At 45.2% G+C, this 18816-nt stretch overlaps 3 protein-coding genes across 5 annotated transcripts in view; 2 read left to right on the top strand and 1 right to left on the bottom strand.

Moving 5' to 3' along the window:
* Window positions 1-6813, top strand: mon1bb (MON1 secretory trafficking family member Bb). The gene is made up of 6 exons (XM_028999208.1): window positions 1-395; window positions 756-853; window positions 943-1488; window positions 2274-3066; window positions 4215-4362; window positions 4822-6813. The coding sequence occupies exons 2-6, from the start codon at window positions 772-774 to the stop codon at window positions 5041-5043; spliced, it is 1791 nt and encodes a 596-aa protein (XP_028855041.1). The 5' UTR covers window positions 1-395; window positions 756-771; the 3' UTR covers window positions 5044-6813.
* brpf3a (bromodomain and PHD finger containing, 3a) lies at window positions 6677-16961 on the bottom strand. Of its 2 annotated transcripts, none has more exons than XM_028999206.1 (12): window positions 14246-16961; window positions 13416-13572; window positions 13014-13145; window positions 12793-12921; window positions 11768-12080; window positions 11051-11308; window positions 10414-10965; window positions 10203-10281; window positions 9992-10080; window positions 9663-9766; window positions 9432-9586; window positions 6677-9114 (listed from the first exon to the last, which is right to left on the bottom strand). In XM_028999206.1, exons 1-12 carry the CDS (start codon window positions 15775-15777, stop codon window positions 8931-8933), a joined length of 3684 nt encoding a protein of 1227 aa, XP_028855039.1. In that variant the 5' UTR covers window positions 15778-16961; the 3' UTR covers window positions 6677-8930. The 2 variants fall into 2 exon arrangements, with proteins under 2 accessions (XP_028855039.1, XP_028855038.1); XM_028999205.1 differs by having other exon boundaries at window positions 11051-11329; window positions 14246-16960.
* The window catches only part of grik6 (glutamate receptor, ionotropic, kainate 6), a 6902-nt gene continuing 4370 nt past the window's right edge, over window positions 16285-18816 (top strand). Inside the window, exons 1-2 of one of the 2 annotated variants that reach the window (XM_028999210.1) lie at window positions 16285-17932; window positions 18264-18349. In XM_028999210.1, coding sequence (XP_028855043.1) covers window positions 18280-18349 — 70 coding nt within the window. In that variant the 5' untranslated portion in view covers window positions 16285-17932; window positions 18264-18279. Of the gene's footprint in view, window positions 18350-18816 lie in introns of both variants that reach the window. The other variant, XM_028999209.1, reaches the window with a different exon arrangement.

Consider the following 18816-nt stretch of genomic DNA (forward strand, 5'->3'; position numbering starts at 1 on the left):
AAGGTCGTTCTGTCATTGTTGCGATTGGACGGTTAAAACTGTCGCTGTTGGGATTCCGGATGTTTCACTCAGGGTGCCGAATTTCTTTTTTCGGCTTTCCTTTTCGTTCAGGTTACCGGTGGCAATTAAAGCGATTAGAACCGTTTCTCGGACCTAAAGTCGGCGCGCCACTCGCCCGAGGCTCATTAGCAACTTTTATCGTAAGAGTAGCATGTGTTTACTCAGTCTGCGCAAAAGTAAGCGTTGCTCGTTCGCGCGGCGATTTTGTAGCCTCGAAGCTAACTCGCTAGTTAAGGCCGAAGCAATGTAACTGGATTATCTTGACTAATAGTTTCACGACCGGGCCGAATTCGTAAAAGCCGGAGGACTGGTTCCCTCGAGTCCTGCGACTTGAGGTGAGCCGCTAAGAGGATAAATAAGGACCTCACTGTCGTACCATTCACGTCCTGTTTTGGTCTTTAGTTTACAACTTGAAAGTGAGAACGGTGTAATCTCAACTGTAATGGCGATTTGCCTAATGCCTAGTTTAAGATGACTGTGTATTTATTAAGTGGTGTGCAGCAGTGTGTGTGTGTGTGTGTGTGTGTGTGTGTGTATATATATATATATATATATTTTTTTTTTTTATTTGATTGGTAATTTCCTTTAATCTGGATGCCTGTTTCACACTGGCACACCGCTTTAAAAATTGGACTGTGTAGCAATTGACCTGAACCTGTGGATGATGAGGTGTTGAAGTTATATTTCTGGTCCAGGGCTTGGAATGTGGAAATGGACCTTGACGTTCAAGAGAACGGGAAGGCAGAAGAAGTGAGGAGCAGTGAAGCATCCTTTGTGACCTGCGCGGAGACGGGTATTACATTAACACTGGTGCAATAAAAAAAAAAAAAAAAAATCCAGCCAAATTTTTAAAATGCATTCTACTTATTTATGTGTTTATAGAATGTGGAGAGTTTGGCTCTTCACTTACAAATCATATAAGCTCCGTCGAGACTGTGTCACAGGAGGGTGTCAGCGCCGAACTTTGTGGACTAGAAGGTTCTGCAGAAATACCGGGAAACGCGTCCCCTGCAACTGTACAAGAAACAGCGGCAAGTCATTTGGAAAGTGCTGGCGGTGCGGATGGCCATCCTGAGAGTGTTTCAGACTCGGCCTCTGTTGAAGATGCCCCCGACGACTCGGGAGAGTTTGTCGTCACTGTGTTGGCGAGGGGAAAGCTGGAGGAACAGGGTGTGGGGGTGAAGGGGAGCTCCTCCCCATTGGCCGAAGCCGCTGCCCAGGGGGTGCCGTCGTCTCACCGCGATGAGGATGTGACGTCGGAAAGCTGGCGGCAGCATCGGAAGCACGTGTTTGTGCTGAGTGAAGCCGGGAAGCCCATCTACTCCCGCTATGGCAGTGAGGAAGCCCTGTCCTCCACTATGGGGGTCATGATGGCACTGGTGTCCTTCGTCCAGAGTGGGGACAATATAATCCGTTCAGTGTATTCTGGTAACACTTCTTTATTGTTTCATACATATCCCACACAGTATATATTGTTATATATGTCTGCGTATTGTATTTGGAAATTTTTTAACGTTCTAGTATTTTCCCAACACTGGCATTTCCTGCCACTGACTAGACTTCCTGCTTTGGAAATGAATTCAGTTTGTTTCGATACAGCAATATATAATGATATTTTACGTGGTGAAATTGTTGGTGTATCAATACAGGGACATCAAATTTCGATATTTTTGTATAAAAATTTACATTTTTTTTGTTCTGCGTTATGTTGTTTTGGCTGAGTTATTAATGCAACATGATCCACAAAGTTCATTCACAGCATCTTGTATATCAGCTCTGTTTATACGATTTCAGTGAACTGTAGAATATTGCAATATATCATGATATAATCGTTTCGTGATATGTATCATATCAGGAGGAACCTTGATCCTTATGCTGTTTTGTGGCTGTGGTGTATCTACACCAAGGAGGCTGACGTATGAACATTATCATCTAAAAGACGAGCAAAAATGTCTCAGAGGTTCTCAAACATTTCACAATGATTATCTCACAATCAATTTTTGGCTTCCCATGTACTGGCGTCAAATACAGCAGTGTGTGCACATTTTATTTTATGCTCAGCCTTTCATTTGGACGTTTACAGAGTTTAAGCCCTGCTAAGCATTGGTCTGAATGTGTATAGCTAAATATTAAAGCTGTGGATACTTGTAAAATGTTTCTGAATGGATGTCTTTAATTTTCTCTCTTTCTCTATTTCTCTCACTGGCCTGTAGATGAGCACAGAGTGGTGTTCATGCAGCAAGGTCCTCTGGTGCTGGTTTCTGTCTCAACCAGCCGCCAGTCAGAGCAGCAGCTCCGCAGCGAGCTTCTCTATGTCTACAACCAGATAGTCAGCATGCTTACCCAGGCCAGCATCACACGCATCTTCGAACACAAGAAGAACTACGACCTGCGGAGGCTGCTGGCCGGCTCGGAGAAGATCCTGGACGGCCTCCTGGATTTGGTGGATTCGGACCCCAGCTTCCTGCTGTCGGCAGTGCACTGCCTGCCCCTTTCCTCCTCTCTCAGAGACTCCCTCAGCCAGATCCTGCAGAAAGCCATCACACCCAACCTGGTCTTCTCTATCCTCATCGCCAAGAACCAGTTGCTCACTATTGTCCAGGAGAAGATGGTCATTGACGATGCCAGGTTAGACCCAGCTGACCTCCATCTGCTTCTGAACCTCATTGGGGCTTCTTCTGCCTTCCAGGCCGGCGAGATCTGGACTCCCATTTGTCTGCCAAGCTTCAACCCGGACTGCTATTTCTATGCATACATCTCGTACTTGGACCCACCTGACTGCACTGTCTGCCTGTTGCTGCTGTCCACTGACAAAGAAGCTTTTTACGCAGTGGCCGAGTGTAAGAGGAAGATTGAGGAGGCCATGCAGGCCCAGAATGCTCTGAGCGCAATCGCGAAGGCGCAGTCCTATAGCGTCAGCCAGGTCGGTGTCTCAGACCTCAGACACTTCATGTACAAGCCCTTTGATGTGCCAGACAACCACCGGCAGCTTACACAGTTCACCAGGTGTGCCCCATCGTCTTTCTGTCTTCATCCACTTCCAGCCGTGCCATGTGGTGGTGGTTTTTTTTGTTCATTTTAAATGTTTGATTTTTCACTCATGCTGCATTAGTCTGGAGCTGTGCTAGATTGATGAAAAGGTGTATTGTTCAGACATGTTCATGGCCTATAGGCATGCTGACAGTCAGTTTGACATACCAGTCTTGTGTTGTATTCACTGTGTGCCTCATGGCTTAAAACAAACCTTCTTTATTTGTAAGATCTCAGGAATTACGGCATTTCTAATGAACCTCTTTGCACGAAGTTAAAGTGATGGGTCGTAGTCTAGTGGAGCCTGAAAACAGTGTAATCTGGGTTTTGGAATTGTAACCAGCATCTTTCCACCCTTTAAAGTAGAAAGCATATGTTTGTAAAGTTCAGAGGGATAGTGCATCATTTCACACCTCACAAATGGTTCAAGTACAGTTTCAGGAACACAATGAGACGTTTGAGGTGTTTACAAGGGCACCTGTGGGATGTGCTGGGAAAACAAGTGGAATCCAACTCTGAGAATAAACAAACCTGCTGCTTGGTACCAGATACCACAGGTCTAGTGGAGTCTGTGCCACAATGGTTCAAGGCTTGTTTTTGGTGTGGAAGGGGTTACCACTTATTTGGCATAAATATTATGGCGCATGGGAGTACTGGATTTCCTCTCTGATTTCTTTATCCAGTCTTATTAAAATCTGAGGCTAGTGTGTGCCGGCACAAACACGCTATTGCGCATGGGTTCAAGTGAATGCGCCATCTGTTGTGTGTAAGCTATGCATCCTGGCGCATCATGACAATTAAATTATGAACATGTTTAAAAAGGATGTTAAACTAGAGATATTTAAAACTTAAATGTAGTATGCCTGGTTATGTTGTGTGTGTGTGTGTGTGTGTGCTGAGGCCAGACAATTGGAGGCACATGATTTCAGCTTCTAGTCAGTCACAGATGGAACAAAAAAGACATTTCAAAGTGCTATGTCTCAGATCCTTTTATTTTTATTTTATTTAATTAGAAGCATTCTGTTCCATATTCATTTTTTTTTCTTGTGTCTGTGTGGTTTTGTTGGTAACAAGCACTGAAATAATCCAAGTCTCTCTCCGTTGTTTGCCCTCGGTTGCTGAAGTCCAGAGATGGAGGCACCATACAGCACCGGGGACGAGCGCATGAGGCTACTGGATCTGTACCGTGACATGCACAGCCGCATCCACAGCCCATCCCGCCCACTCAAGCTCATCTACCACGTGGCTGAGAGAGAGACCCTGCTGGCATGGGTATGTGCTGCTCTGGAATTTCTGCAAGTCCCCAGCTTTATTATACCCAGAAGCTGAGTGCAGGATTTCAACATGTAATTGTAGAGTTATTTACATCTGGCCATTAATAAACAAATCCATACAATTACAGCAAGTGGCCCCGTAATCTGAAGGTTGCAGGTTCGAATCCCAATATGCCAAGGTGCCACTGAGGTGTAACTGAGCAAAGCTGAGACTTTCCAGCTTTTATGTACTTATTTTGTTTATCAATTGAACATACCAAAAACCTCTTCTGCACCATTTCATGCTGTTTCTTGCTACTTATCTGCATTTTGGAGACTACTTTCCCCTATTGCCTGCACTTCTCAGTTAGTTTAGAAAAGTGATGGTCAAAAGTATTAAAGAAATATGGACACCTTTTCTTTAAACTAGGCCCTCATTATCTCTGTGTTTACATATGACATTGCTTTTGTGTTACAGGTCACGAGTAAGTTTGAGCTGTACACTTGTTTCAGCCCTCTGGTGACGAAGGTGTGCGCCATCAATGCTATAACCAAGCTGCTGCGTTGGATCAAGAAGGAGGAGGACAGACTCTTCATCCGTTATCCCCCGAAGTATTCAACAACGCCTAACCCCAGCAAAAGCTCTCGCAAAGGAGGGTCCGACCAGCAGGACACTACAGATAATGGCTACCCATCATAGCTGCAGTACTCCTGCTCTCCAGTGTCTGTCATTTGTAACCTTTGCCTGCATGAATTGACTGTAAAAGGCAAGAAAACCAAGTCATACTGAGCCTCAGTTTGAACCAAGTTTTATTTCTGGAAATTTCAGACCGTGACCACCTTGTTTTTTCTCACGCTCTTTCTAGTCGACCCTTATATCATCAGTGCTCGAATCAGCAAAGTCAGTTTGGATGGGGGAAAAAAAAAACATTTTTATAGGACCTCAGGAAGAAATCTTTGAATTACATCAGGATGTTACAGATTTGTTTTATATCATTTTATTGTACTGACTTAATGCAGAAGGAGCATACCATTTACAGCCTGTCTTGCCTTTGCTTGTTATTTAAGGACTGGATATGGTGTCCTCATTGAAGCAGGTTTTATAACAACAGTGATTAGACATTTCTAATCATTGTGGAAGACACTGTCTTAGATCAATGACTACTTTTAGCTATGAATTTTTCTACTTGTGTAGGATGATCAAAATATCAGAACTTGCTTTGAGGAATCTGCTTTCACTATGGCTTCCTTTATCAGCCTTCTACACAATTCAGTGGAAGGCTGTTTGGAACCCAGGGCTGGCCCATGATGAATCAGTAGCTGCTTGCTTTTGAATCTCGATGGGGGGGGGCGACCAAAGAACATCCTGCTGATCTAAATTGGACCAGTATTTTATGATGCAGTTCAAGGTGCATCTGGTCCAGGTGATGCTCAAGGTCCCCACCAAAAGAGCTAGGAGGCATAAAATAAACCTCATTAACAGTGTCAATTTATTTACCTGCAAGATACGGGGCAGATTTAACTACATGTCAAGCAAAGTAATTATCAACAGGTTTGGCTTTCTTACACATTTGTACAGCTGGAATCCCTTGAATATTTTACTCAAAGCTTTCTAATAGGTACTGTTCCAGGTTTCATCTGAAATAATTAATAATTCCTTTGTAACTTTTCTTTAAACATTTGTCATTTGCTTTTTTTAAATACCTCAAGTACAAACAAGACATCACGTTCATCTCAAACTTTGATGAAAACAATTCTCTTGTTGAGGTGCACCAAAGTTGAGTTGATCTTTCATTTGTTTTTTAAGTGTGAATTCTGGAAATGAACACACTTCTGGTTCTAGTATTGGAACACTTGAGTGAATGTAGTCACTTGCTTTCTGGGTAAGGAAATAAGAGGTCTGTTTTTTTTTTATTCAGAGGTCTAATATATGGAAATGTGGTACTGTAATAAAAACCTTAGGTTGCACAAATGACTCTTTCTTTACAATTGTCTTTTTATGTTTAATCCCAAATGTCTGGTATACTCTAAATGACAGTAGTGTGCTGCCCATGAACTTGCCAACATTTGCAAAGTGATTCTCCTTTTTTTTTTTAAATCCAATGCACTTATGTTCCTCATTCCACTGTTAATTTGCAACATTCAATTCTTTATTCCATGTCACATGTACATTGGTTAACTAATACAGAAGAATGCAGTTCCTCTTATTAAAAAGTCCCTTTTTGGGACATTGTGTATGATTGATGTGATCTGCATAACCTAGAAATTAGGAATAAGAACTATAGCATTAAAATATTCCTATAATTGAGTAGTAGAAAAAAAAATCCAATAAATAAACTCAGAACAAATTTATTATCCATGTGAGAAAATACCATTTGAAACACTCAACAGACTTTGTTTGGCATGGTTTTTGCTGTCTTCACAAGCTTTAAAATGCACCTTTTTGTTTAAATAAACAGGGTTAAAGATGCCTTTTCACATTTCTATATGATTTCTGTAAACATCTATGAATTAAGCTAACCAATGCAGTGCTACTTCCTAATCTTACAAAAGTCCACAGCACAGTTATATCCAGTTTCTTCATTAGTAGCTCTTAAATAGATTATATTAGTAACCACACTCCATAAATAAAGATGCAATGTTTTAGTTGTTTGCATCGCTTAATTTACATTTGCTTTAAAAATACACATATACATGTGCGTATCTCTCTAAATACATGCAGAACATTTATGCTAAATGTACACTTATACATTTATGTGACATCTATGTGAACTTTAAAAGCTCCAATCAAAATCTGTGGTTCAACCAAGTTCCCACTGGAGAAAAAGCATCTTGTAGACAGCAACTGAACAATCATTGCTGTCATTAAGAGAATCTATAAAAAATAATAATAAATAAATCAGAAACATATTGTGGATATGTACACTGGCACAACTAACAAAACCTTTGTTGTGACCATGAGAACATTAAAAAAAGTGACAAGAATGCTTCATAACTCAGAGCAAAATCAGCTACCAATGCATCATTAAAAAAAATAATAACGTAGATCATTTTGGCAGAGGAGAAAACCAACATAAATAGATGTAGCTCTGTAATAAACAGTCTATTGAAATCTTTGCAAATATGGGGGACAACAATGTTGCCAGATAGAGCACGAGTTCACACGCTTGTGAAACGTGGAGGCCTGATAGCAGAACAATGGTCAGTAGTGATTGAAGAAAAGTGCTTTCATGGTTGCACGGTGGTAACACGGCTTTGTTCTGTTAACTGGGTTTCATGCTTATTCTGTATAAGGCGTAGTAAAAGGGGAAGAATGTAAAAGTGAGGTTAAAAAATTAATATGAGGGACAAGGAAGAGTGAGTGAAAATGCTGGAGTGTATTTTTATGCCAAGTGTGACCTTTTCATACTTGTATTCTGTAATATTTAGGGGAAATCTTTGATTTGAGTCAGCACAAATACTGATGGAAGCAAAAGGGTACATGGTGAAATGAAAAAGGAGTTGTGGTATGGGCTTCTAGTCAATGTTTGAATGCTGTAGGACAAAATAGAAACTAAAATAAGAGAATAATAAGATAATAAGAGAGTCAGCCTTTGTGGTGTACATAATGAGCTAACAGAAAATATGTGGAGATTACACTGTACTAAACAGGGATGAAGATGAATGGGGGAAAAAAAAAAAACTTCATGTCGAAACATCCATTCTGAATTATAAGGAGTTTGAAAAAAAAGTCATGAAAACAGAGCTGAGACAGACTGGGTTTTAAAGATGAAGAAAAAGAAAGAAGTTGGAGATGACAGCACGTCAGACGTTAAAATCCAGAAGCAGAGAATAAGAACCGTTGGCTTTTCACACCTCAAATTTCAAAATTATGTACAGTTGTATCTCTGCGGCCCAACGACTCATTTATAAGAAACGTACACCTCGGCAGACGCTGAAAAGATCTGTCCTTGAGACACACTCCTGCGGGCATTAAGACAGCATATCTGTACATGTGCTGAGACGGGCTATAATTTAGCTTGTTTCACTCGTCAGGAATGTTTAGTGTCCTCGCTGAAGATGGAATGGACTGGAATTCGTCTTGATCTCCTTAATGCTTATTATTCTGAATACTATTCTAAACATGTATGTATTATCGGTATGTGTCTGTGTCCTGGTGTCACCACAGGGTGACACATGTGTGAACTTCATTACTGCCCCTTGCTAAATTGTGGTTTCTCTGCCACGGTCATGTATGGCACCGTTTTGGACCGTAGGCCTTTTAAGTTTGGTTTGGTATGTTCGTCAATTGCGTGCTACCACTTTCGGGCTGTAGGTCCAGAGGACGCTGCTGCCACATCAGTTTTTTTTCTTCCCTTTTGACAACCTGCAAGTTCAGGAAATTGAATGTATTTTGCTTTGTTCGTGCTGTACAGCATTAGAAAGTTTTATTCCTCCATTCCTTTCCACGTCTTCATGGTACGGTCCGACAGCAGTCAAGGTGTCATAGCGTCCTTCCCACAAAAAAGGCGAGGCTTGAAGACCATACGAACAAGAAAAAAAAAAAGGGAAACACCTCAAATGTCGATTGAGTGAGGATTCTTTGGTCTATATGAAATTTGACGGAGCAAAAGAGGCATTTCCCCTGACATGGCTCAGGTGCATGATGGCACGGTCATAGGCCGTGTGGACAGACTTGCGAACGCTGGGTTTCTTTCCCTCCACCAAACGGAGCTTGTCAGCAGTTTCATCCATCCCCAAGTGGTGCAGCTTGTCTCTTGGCAACCACTGCCTGAATTGATAAGAATGAACAACAGCCAAATTGATTTATATTCCAACAATTTTCCCTGTGCAGTGTCAGATATGGAAACCTCACAGATTGTGAACATGCCAATGAAAACTTACTATGCAAGGCCTACACATACTATAAATCTAACAGAAGTGTGGGCTGTGGTGACGTCCCATTAAAACAAGTGCCAATGGGCAACTGTCCCCCTGTATGTCCAATCACTTGCAAAACCAAAATCCCGCAGTGCATAATGGGGGTCTTGGACCTTGCAGAGAGGGCTACGATTAGGCGAATTTCAGCTGTTGTTCAGGTCAACTTACCATGTCCTCTTTGCGTCAAAGAAGAGCACGAGATAGAGCTTCTCCTCAGCTTCTGCTTGCCTCCGTTTCCCCAGCTGCAGCACATCTCGGGGAGGCACTGGGATGGGGATTCCATTATGGAACAGGCCTTCTCGAGGCATGTTTGGGTCCACCATCTTAAGAAAAAAAGTAAATGCATGATGTTGATTTCGGTTCATGGCTAATCTGACAGAAGGCAGACAAGGTCCTCACCATGGCTGGATACGAAGGGTACCCACGGCATTTTGCCCACACAAGGTTAAGAGGTGCAAGTTGCTCCTCCTCCTCGCTCTGAGAGGGTCCAAGAATACTCCTACCTGGAAGCAAAGTTGATGCAATCGTAACTGTATCAAGAGCAAAATGTCTTTGTAATGCACACATTCACTGAAAATTTAAACAGGTTCATAGGTAACATACCAAAAAAAAAAAAAAAAAAAAGTTATTTGAAATTCAGCAAAGTAGAAAAAAGTTGACTACTTGACTTCTAAATTGGACTGCAGTGGTGAACTAGTCTATTCTACGGGTCCCTCATTTCTGCCCACCTGAGGTGGAATCTGCACTTCTTCCCTCCTGTGCAGCGGCTTTACTGAGCGCTGGTTTGCCACGGCTGCGTTTGGGAGGTGGAATGCCGCTAAGAAAATAAGGAAGCAGGTAGAGAACAGACCAGCTGTAACAATTTTGAAAAAAAGAAGCGATACAGGATGTGTTTTAAAAAAAAAAATGAATATAAAATGCTATTTTTACTCCCCTCACCTGTGGGGTTCTTGGCTGCGGGCAGCACCCTGCACTTCTGGTGTGCCATCTCTGTGTTTTTTAAACCCATTGGTCAAGACTGTAAAGACACATGATTTAGAGGACAAAATTTCCATTCAGTGAAATTACAAGAAATATCCCACGTCCTAAGAAACAAAATGTGAGACATTTGATGTGTAAAATGGAGCTTGGTTGCTATGGTGCCTTGTACCGCTGTCTTTGGGAGGGGACTCCGGTTTCTCCAGCTCGCTCTCAGAACTCGCACTTGGACCTCTGGAGCGCAGGTGACGAGGGGGAGGAGAGGTCTGGACGGACAGGAGGGTGGCTTCCGAGGGCTCAGACGGACTAATGGGGCCACCGTTCGAACTGTCCTCGGCTGTATCGCCATTGTGAAGACGGTTTGCAGGTTTTGTTTTTTTGAGTCTCGTTCCATTTTTGGCTTTTTGGAACAGAACCGATGTGCGTCTCCCAACACCCAGCACCGGCGAGGCAGGTGGAGTCACGGGGGAGGAGAGCCCATTAACCGCGTCTCCAGTCAGGCATGGTATCCCACCATCCTTAGTGTCGGGATCAAACAAGCTCTGCTCCTGACAGTCACTCCGTTTCCTTCCTCTTGACTTCTGGAGCTTGCACAGTCCTGGTGTCCTTGTCCCTGAGTTTTCAGGTCCAAAAATAGGAGGGTTTGGAGGCGCATCTCCTGGTAGAGGTGAGGAAGCTGGACATGAGGGCTCTTGCGAGGCTGGAGATTTTGAATTGGGGTTTCCTGTGGAGATGAAAAGTAATCCACTTAGACAAAGACTCCTGATCATTCCTGTAATAACACTTAAATGTATGAAATGTACGTAAACCTTGTTCTCGGGTCGGCGAAACAATGGGCATGGTGCCGCGGTGCTCTGCAGACTTCTCTCCTGCTCTGAGGTTGCCATTGCGGAGCGGCGACGAAGCTCTCTGCTGAAGGCTGAGCTTGTGGCGGATGCTATTGATCTCTCGTCGCAGCAGCCTGACTCGCTTAGTTCGGCCTCCACTGGTGCGCATGGACGTGATAAAGTCCAGTTTCTCCAACAGACTCTTCAGCTGCTCCTCGGGAGACAAGTGCAGCCTGTTCTCTGGAACCAGCAGAGAATCCACTACAGTCACAAGAAGGAGATCAGATTATTTATGCATTTTGCTTGTCCCGCGTACCGCAATGTCACCTTACCAGGATGTTTAGGATCTTTAACAATGAACAAAATCAAACAAATGCTATTAATCATATCCAGATTTCAACAGGAACGTTCACCAGTCTGACTAATATGCAATAGAGCCGTGTAACATTATGCTCTCGGCTGTCCTGCACAGAGTCTACAGAGGGACAAAAATAACCTTGGATCAGCTATTAGTGTGAGTGGGGGGGGGACAACAAGCCTCCAATCCACATGAATAAAATTTTTTGTAGATAAACATATCAGTCCATCCATAACTCCATAAGGAAAAATACAATCATTTACGAGATTTAAAAAGTCATGAAACCACACTTCCTTTACCTGGCGTGTAACAGTCTCATCAAGTATTCGGAGCCAACTCACCCTCTTCCCAAAAGCTCTGGTAAGGGTTGCGCTTGTTAGGCTTGGCGGGAAGGTGCATGCCGGTGTTGGGATCCAGTCCCGTCGTGAAAGCCTGCCGCTGCGCGTGCCGCAGAATGGCACCCCCCACCTCCTGGAGCTGCAGAGCCGCATGGTGGAACACCGTGTCACTGTCATTGTAGCGGAGACAGTTGGAGACCATGAGGTTGAAGTCGCTCTCCAGGTCCGAGACGGTGCGGTAGGCTTGAGATTCCAGTTTTTTACGCATGGTGAAGAAGTCCATGGGCTGGGAAACAAACTCCAAATAATCTGGAACCTATAACAGCAATGTCGCCAGTCAGTTATTTATGAAGCATGGAAAATGCACAGACATAATGTGTCAATTATTGATTTGTGGCCTGGTTCTTTCAGCCTCTTTCCCATTTATTCTCGGATCCAGTTAAGCCGTTTTACAGTCCCTGCACATTGCCAGGCGCGTGGCAGCGTTTTTAGGAATTTGTTGCAGTGACATTGTGCAAAAGTGAAAGTTGCAGGAGGCGACGTGTTCCTGCCAGGTCCGTGTGCGCATGTGCACTTGTGAAGTTAATATCTGATTTGCAGACTGTGGCCAACCTGCGAGAACATTCATTTGAATGCACATTACATTTCCAATGCAAAAAAAAACCTAACTGCTGTCTGCAGTGACTGGTGAAACTACAACGTTCATCGGTCACAACATGCTGGAGGGACAGCTTTTACCATACTTTAGCAGTTTAGCTACTTTATGTGCTCCTAAATGTGTTCACAAATGTTATAGGTCAACCTACAGGCACATTTCTTTAAGATTATATCCCTTTACAAAAAGAAAACCGCAAATTACCATTTGCATTTAAACCTGACTTCACACTACACATCGCAAAAATGTGAACCTCATACAAAGGTTAAAGAGTATATCAGTCCAAGTACAACAAGAAGGTATTTCAAGAGGAAATATAAGGGAAGGAGTGAATAATGTGGTGCGATTGATCAAGGTGTCAGCCTTCACCCACCTCCTTCAGGTTGACAGGCATGGTGAATATGCCAGCGGAATCCTTCTCCTGCAGTTGCTCCAGGGTGGAGCGGAGCAGCACCGTGGCTGGAGTCAGCTGCAGTTCTAAAACAGCCTGGTCAATTTTCATCTGAGAAGAGAGAACAGGAAATATCCGCCATTAAATATCTGGTTTGCAGTAGTTTTCCTGGGATATTTAATGTGATCGGCCAAGCTGAGCACCTGCTCTCTCTTTAGTCTTTCCCGTTTGCGGATGAGCTCCACAAGTAGCCGGGCCTTTTCCAAGTCCTGCCTCAGCTTTTGCCAGTACTTCAGCTTCTCCCTCATAGCCAGCAGCCTCGCGTCCGGCTCCCTCTGCTCACAAGGCCAGATGGAGAGGTCAGCACAGGCCCGCTTATCAACAGGGCACCACAATTAAATCACATCTCAGATGATTTTCAAGGGTCAGACAGACCAGGTTTGCTGCACTGAGAATGCATGCGGTCAGTGTAAAATGGTTTATGTCCAATTACTGAACCGGCCCATCTGAAAAAGTGAAGTCCCTTTATATTAGGTGTCTAGACAAACATGCATTACTGTTACTGTAGTACCCGCGATGTGTAAAGCGTTTCTCCACCAGCCTACCTGCTCTGCAGTCCTTTGGTTCTGCAGGTGTGAGTGCAGTCGGCGGATCAGCGGTACGCCGTTGCGTGAATGGCGCTTGAGCAGCCAGTAATTGTGCAGCCTCTGCATGAACTGGTTCTTCCTCTGAACTGCCACTCCAGTGCAAATCTTGTTCAGCCTTAAACAAAACCGTGCCAGACCATAAGGTTAAACCAAATGCAACTGGGGCCACAGAAATGTGCAGGACATCTCATCTCAGTTGACAACTAATCATAAGTATATATCAAATTAAGAAAACCATTTTATATGTATACATTACATTATTGTTTGCATACTTCATTTAGTCTACTTCAATATAAAGTAAGTGTCCTTATTTACTTTATTCAGTACATGCACTCAGATCGCCCTTCCTCTCCATTTTTACATTTATGGCATTTATCAGACGCCCTTATCCAGAGCGACTTACAATCAGTAGTTACAGGGACAGTCCCCCCCTGGAGCAACTTAGGGTTAAGTGTCTTGCTCAGGGACACAATGGTAGTAAGCGGGATTTGAACCCGGGTCTTCTGGTGTGTTTTTGTGCCTTTTATAGTGTCCTTGAGCTATTTGGCTCCTTTGTCTAGACACCACACTGCTGCATATTGTGCATGTGTCCAGCTGACGAGTGTGTACAACGTTTCAGCATACTGCTCCTGCATACCTGGGTTTCTCATTAGGACTGAGAAAGATAGAACTATTTAGAATCTATCTATTTATCTATCTGTTCTGGAAAATGAGAAGGCGTGCATAGTAAAGTGGCCATGGAATGCAGGCGTAATGTAGGGTCTGGAATGAAATGGCTGTCGTCTCACCTATATGAGGGAATCTGTGGTACAAGCAGAAGCGGCACCGAGCGGCGACCTGTGACCTCCGAGCTCCTCCTCCCTTTCTGCTGCTGCTTCTGGCCCTTCTTGTTGCCCCGCTGGTTCTGTGGCGTGGAAGGGCCCCGGGTGTACACCCTTTGTCCTCTGCTGCACCGGGTGGCTGGGTCATTCTCTTCTTCCTCCTCTTCGTCCTCCTCTTCTTCCCCTTCGGCTCTTGCGCCTTTCTGCCCCCGCCCAGCAGGGGGAGAGTGGTTCTCGCAGAAGGCAGTCTTCTTCACGGCAAAGGTGGTGCCGTTGGCGGCCGCCTCGCGAACCGGCTCGATCTTCATGAACAGGCCGGCCCTCTGAGCGCAGGTGACGTGGAAGGCGCGGTAGCAGTTGGCCTTGTGGCACTGAATGGACGCGCCCCTGCCCTTCTGCTTGCACAGGTAGCAGGTGAGCTTCCACCGAGCCGGGGGGATGTTCTTCACCCCCTCGACTGGCTCCAGGAACACAGTGTTGGCGAAACACACCTCCGGGATCCATATGGCGCAGATCACGTGGGCCCAGCTGCCGTCGCTGGTCTGTTTGAAGGCGCCTCCGCGGTTGGGGCAGAGCACGCAGTCCACAGGCCGCGAGGGCGACTGTAGACAGCGGCGGCACAGCCACTGGCCTTCGGGGATGTAAGGCACGCCGTAGCACTCCTGGTGAACGGCAAGGTTGCAAATGTCGCAGAAGAGGATGACGTTGCTGTTCAGGCACTCGTCGTCTAGACAGATGCAGCAGAACGCGTCCTCGTCGATGGTGTTCTGCGACAGCGCCTGACTCCGCGATTCCAAGATGGACTCCTGCTCCAGCCTGTCGATCAGCAGCTCGAAAGTGTCTGGGGACACAGAGGCGTGGCCATCAGATACACGTTTTTGGTTGACCATGTCCAGCCAGGCCATGTCCTGCTCGTCCATGTCGTACTCCGCCTCCATGTCCAGCTCCTCTCCAGACTTCTCCATGTAGCGGTAGTAGGCAACCGGGAGGGCGGCTGCTTCTGAAGGAGTGTAGGAGTCCAGCACGCGGAAAGTGGGCTCCGGGAGGGAACCGGCGAGTTGGGAGTAAGTGGACGGGTCCGTCTGCTTTTTAACATTCTTGGGGTCACCATGGCGACGACCTTGGGCTTGCTTGCCCTCCTTCTTCCTACCCTTGGCGGCGGCCGCTTTACGTCCTTGCTTGGCCCGGCCCAGAGACTGCTCGCTGTTCTCCTTGTTGCTGTTACATTCCGCCAAGTCCTCCGCCATCACCTCATCTTCGGTGATGACAGAGAGGGGGTCAGAAATGTTTATCCGATGAAGCCTGCCCTCCAGCTCCACCTCCACCATCTTCTGGGCCTGGGCGTAGGTCAGCGTCTCTCTAGTCACGGACAAGTCCAGTCTGCAGGGTGAACTGGGCCGGAACCGGATTTCCGGGCCCGCTCTACCCCTACCTCGCCCCCTGCCCGCGCCCAGCCCGCAGCCCCACGGCTGGCCGCCTCTCTTCTTCAGCCTCCTCATCGGTATTAACGTGCTCTACCCCCGCAACATCGGACTAGCCGCTGTGCGCAATGGTCCACGGGCGAGAGCGCCAAACGGGTCTACATTGCATTGCAGAACAAGCGGCGCGTTCGGAATTTGCTTTATGATGATTTCACATCATCACTCGACAAACTTGGCGGGTGGCGCGTGACTTTAGTAAATGCCGCGAAGTTTACAAACACACGACACGTCTCAAAGCGTATGTGACGGAGAAAAACAAAACCGCTCTATTGCGTCAGCTAATATATTAGCCGTTTAAAAAAAATTCACACACATGTATAATAAAACGTTTCACTTGATATTTTTATTTACTTTTTCTCCCCCCATCGCTCGTTATTGTAAAATGTACATACGCTCGAATTGTGGACATGCAGGGTTCGGGCTCGAGCACTCGGCTAACAGCCAATCAGCGTCGCCCTACGTTGCCCACGCTCCCCGTCAGCCAATCAGCGGCCAGATAAGACCTTTCCCTACATGCAGCTGACATAGTTGGGTTGCGGGGCGCTAAATACCAAACCAAGAAGGTAGCTGTCAGCCATTTTAGCCGTGCGGCGCTGTTTTCTGTGCAAGGGACGGTTGTATTTCGCGCCAGTGGCGGTTTTCAGAAATGTCACTTACAAAACCCACGACTCCCGTGCGCGCCCAGCACATGCGAAACGTGCACCGACGAGCGACAGTCGATGTCAGAACAGAAATTCCCATTGAAAGAGCCGAGACGGCGCGGCGCTACGCCGTCCTCCGAGCCGGACCGCTCGCCGCGAGGAGCGCCCCGCGGCCCGGGGCCGTGCGCTCGGCGGCCGCCGCGTGTGCGATGCGGGGGGAAAACTGCAGACTTACGGTGCGGACGGACCGCCGCGCTCGGCCGAGGAGGCCGGTCATTTGCAAGAGTGACAGCGTCCTGTCTCTGCAGCCAGCCGCGTTAGTCCTCCATTGATGTGACTTCAAGCAGCCGTCGCTCCACGGATCCTGCACCCGGGGCTCCTGGTCAGCGTCCCAGTATTTCTTTATTTATTTTCCGAAGCAACACTAACATTAAAGTCCAGCGGACGGAACAGCCTGGCGCTGGTTTTCAATTAAAATGGCCAGGGGGGGAAATACGCCCCTCTCGGAGAAACCAACTCTCGGCCTTTTATAGCGCGCATTTGCAGCGTCGAGAAGGCGCACTCTTCTGTGATTGGCTGAGGCGGAGGACCCGGGGCTGCGAGATGCAGCCACGCTACGTACCGTGGCCGCGCGAATAGAAAAGCAACAGCGACCAGGCCCCGCCTCCAACCACGCCTCTGCCACGCCCCCGTCAATGCATTTTACAGTAAACAATAAAACACTCCAGTTCTTAAACCACGTAGCCGCAAAAAATTCACACTTGCAGTTGCACATCAAAGTAAACAAAGAAGAAAATCTTTGTACAGTTATTAAAAAAAGATTTAAGTTTAACATAATGTGTGCAAGAAATCATGGTCAAAAATCAGGACAAAATATGACACGTGACGACATCCATAGTGTGGAATTAATTTCACTACAATTATTTGTATTTTATTTTCTGGTGGCCAGTTTTATGTACGACCCCAGATGAAAAGTGATGAAAAATGGTTCAATTACAGTTATTGCAACTGTTGCCTAATTGTCCCTGTCAAATATTTGACATTTACATTTACGGCATTTATCAGACGCCCTTATCCAGAGCGACTTACAATCAGTAGTTACAGGGACAGTCCCCCTGGAGCAACTTAGGGTTAAGTGTCTTGCTCAGGGACAAAATGGTAGTAAGCGGGATTTGAAGGTTCATAGGCGAGTGTGTTATCCACTAGGCTACTACCACCCTCATTTAATAAATGTATTAAATGATCCATGGTCTGTGGTTATAATTATCATCTGTTCTAGAGTGTGTACCTAATATTCATACACAATACATTTCATTAGTGTACACAATAGTGTAACAATTTAATTACATGCATAATAAAAAGGTATATATATTTATTTATGGGCTTCCACTTTTAGCTCCACCCACAATGACATATTCTGGCCATCCTATCAGCTTCCAGTATGCACCCATTTATTTATGCCAGCACCCTGTTATCCCAGACCCAGTCTGATCTCAACTCAGTTGCATTACAGAACAGAAGAGTTCAGAGTGGTAAGGAGAACTTACTTATTTTTTCTAATTCTTTTGCAAGATAAATCCTTTCAAGTCTGTTTTTTGCTCATTGGAGCCTTCACAGTAACTGTTTCTGTAACTGAAGGGGATATTTTAGTTTATGCCAGAAAACATGTATTTTTAAGTTTATTTAACAGACCGTCACACAGTTTGTTGACTGAATGGTTGCCTCTATCTTAAAATGGCTTTGTTCAAGTTTCAGATTTCTGATTATAAGCAAGTCTCATGAATCATCATTAATTTAGGCCATGTTCAAGAGATAAGGTTTCTTTGTCATGTTAACGTTCACTTACTTATCTTCATTTTTAAGGAGCAGAAGGCTCAATATGAGGACATTTGTTGGGTTTATTTTACATGCTACTGTTCTCCTGCTGGGATCAGGTGTCAGCATGGCAGGTAATTTTTTACTCATGCAACGAATGCAGATTTTTAACTTAGCCTTACTAGCACAGCTGTAAAAAAAACTTTGACATACTGACATAATAAATATGATGTATATGATATAATAAAATGTCTTAGAAAAGCTGTATGATACCGACGACCGAGGACTTCAGGCTGGGACTGCCATCGCCTGCGCACTGATAATTCACAGCTAACCAGTTGCTGCAAATCTGGCTGGGAGGTGTGGGCTAACAATTTCCTTCTCCAATATACGAGTTGGATGACCTGCTGCAAACAATGTTGGCATTTTTTGGGGGGTATTAGTAGGCTGGTTTATCACAGGAGGGTTGTAAATTGAGGTACCCTTGAGCAAGATGCTGTTCTCTTCCCCACTGCTCCTACACAGGACAAATAATCATGTTTCTTCGAACCCCATGTCTCGGCCTCCTCATTGAAGGAAGAAGCCAGGGGAATGTGGTATA

This window comes from Denticeps clupeoides, chromosome 12 (assembly GCF_900700375.1).
Source record: "Denticeps clupeoides chromosome 12, fDenClu1.1, whole genome shotgun sequence".
Taxonomy (NCBI): Eukaryota; Metazoa; Chordata; class Actinopteri; order Clupeiformes; family Denticipitidae; genus Denticeps; species Denticeps clupeoides.

Coding starts and splice junctions, on each gene's coding strand:
- mon1bb (XM_028999208.1), top strand. CDS start 772: ATGGACCTTGACGTTCAAGAGAACGGGAAGGCAGAAGAAGTGAGGAGC. Junction 1,489..2,273: donor AATCCGTTCAGTGTATTCTG/GTAACACTTCTT, acceptor ACTGGCCTGTAG/ATGAGCACAGAGTGGTGTTC. Junction 4,363..4,821: donor GAGAGACCCTGCTGGCATGG/GTATGTGCTGCT, acceptor TTTGTGTTACAG/GTCACGAGTAAGTTTGAGCT.
- brpf3a (XM_028999205.1), bottom strand. CDS start 15,777: ATGAGGAGGCTGAAGAAGAGAGGCGGCCAGCCGTGGGGCTGCGGGCTG. Junction 13,146..13,415: donor ACCAAAGGACTGCAGAGCAG/GTAGGCTGGTGG, acceptor CCTTGTGAGCAG/AGGGAGCCGGACGCGAGGCT. Junction 12,081..12,792: donor TGCCTGTCAACCTGAAGGAG/GTGGGTGAAGGC, acceptor TTGCTGTTATAG/GTTCCAGATTATTTGGAGTT.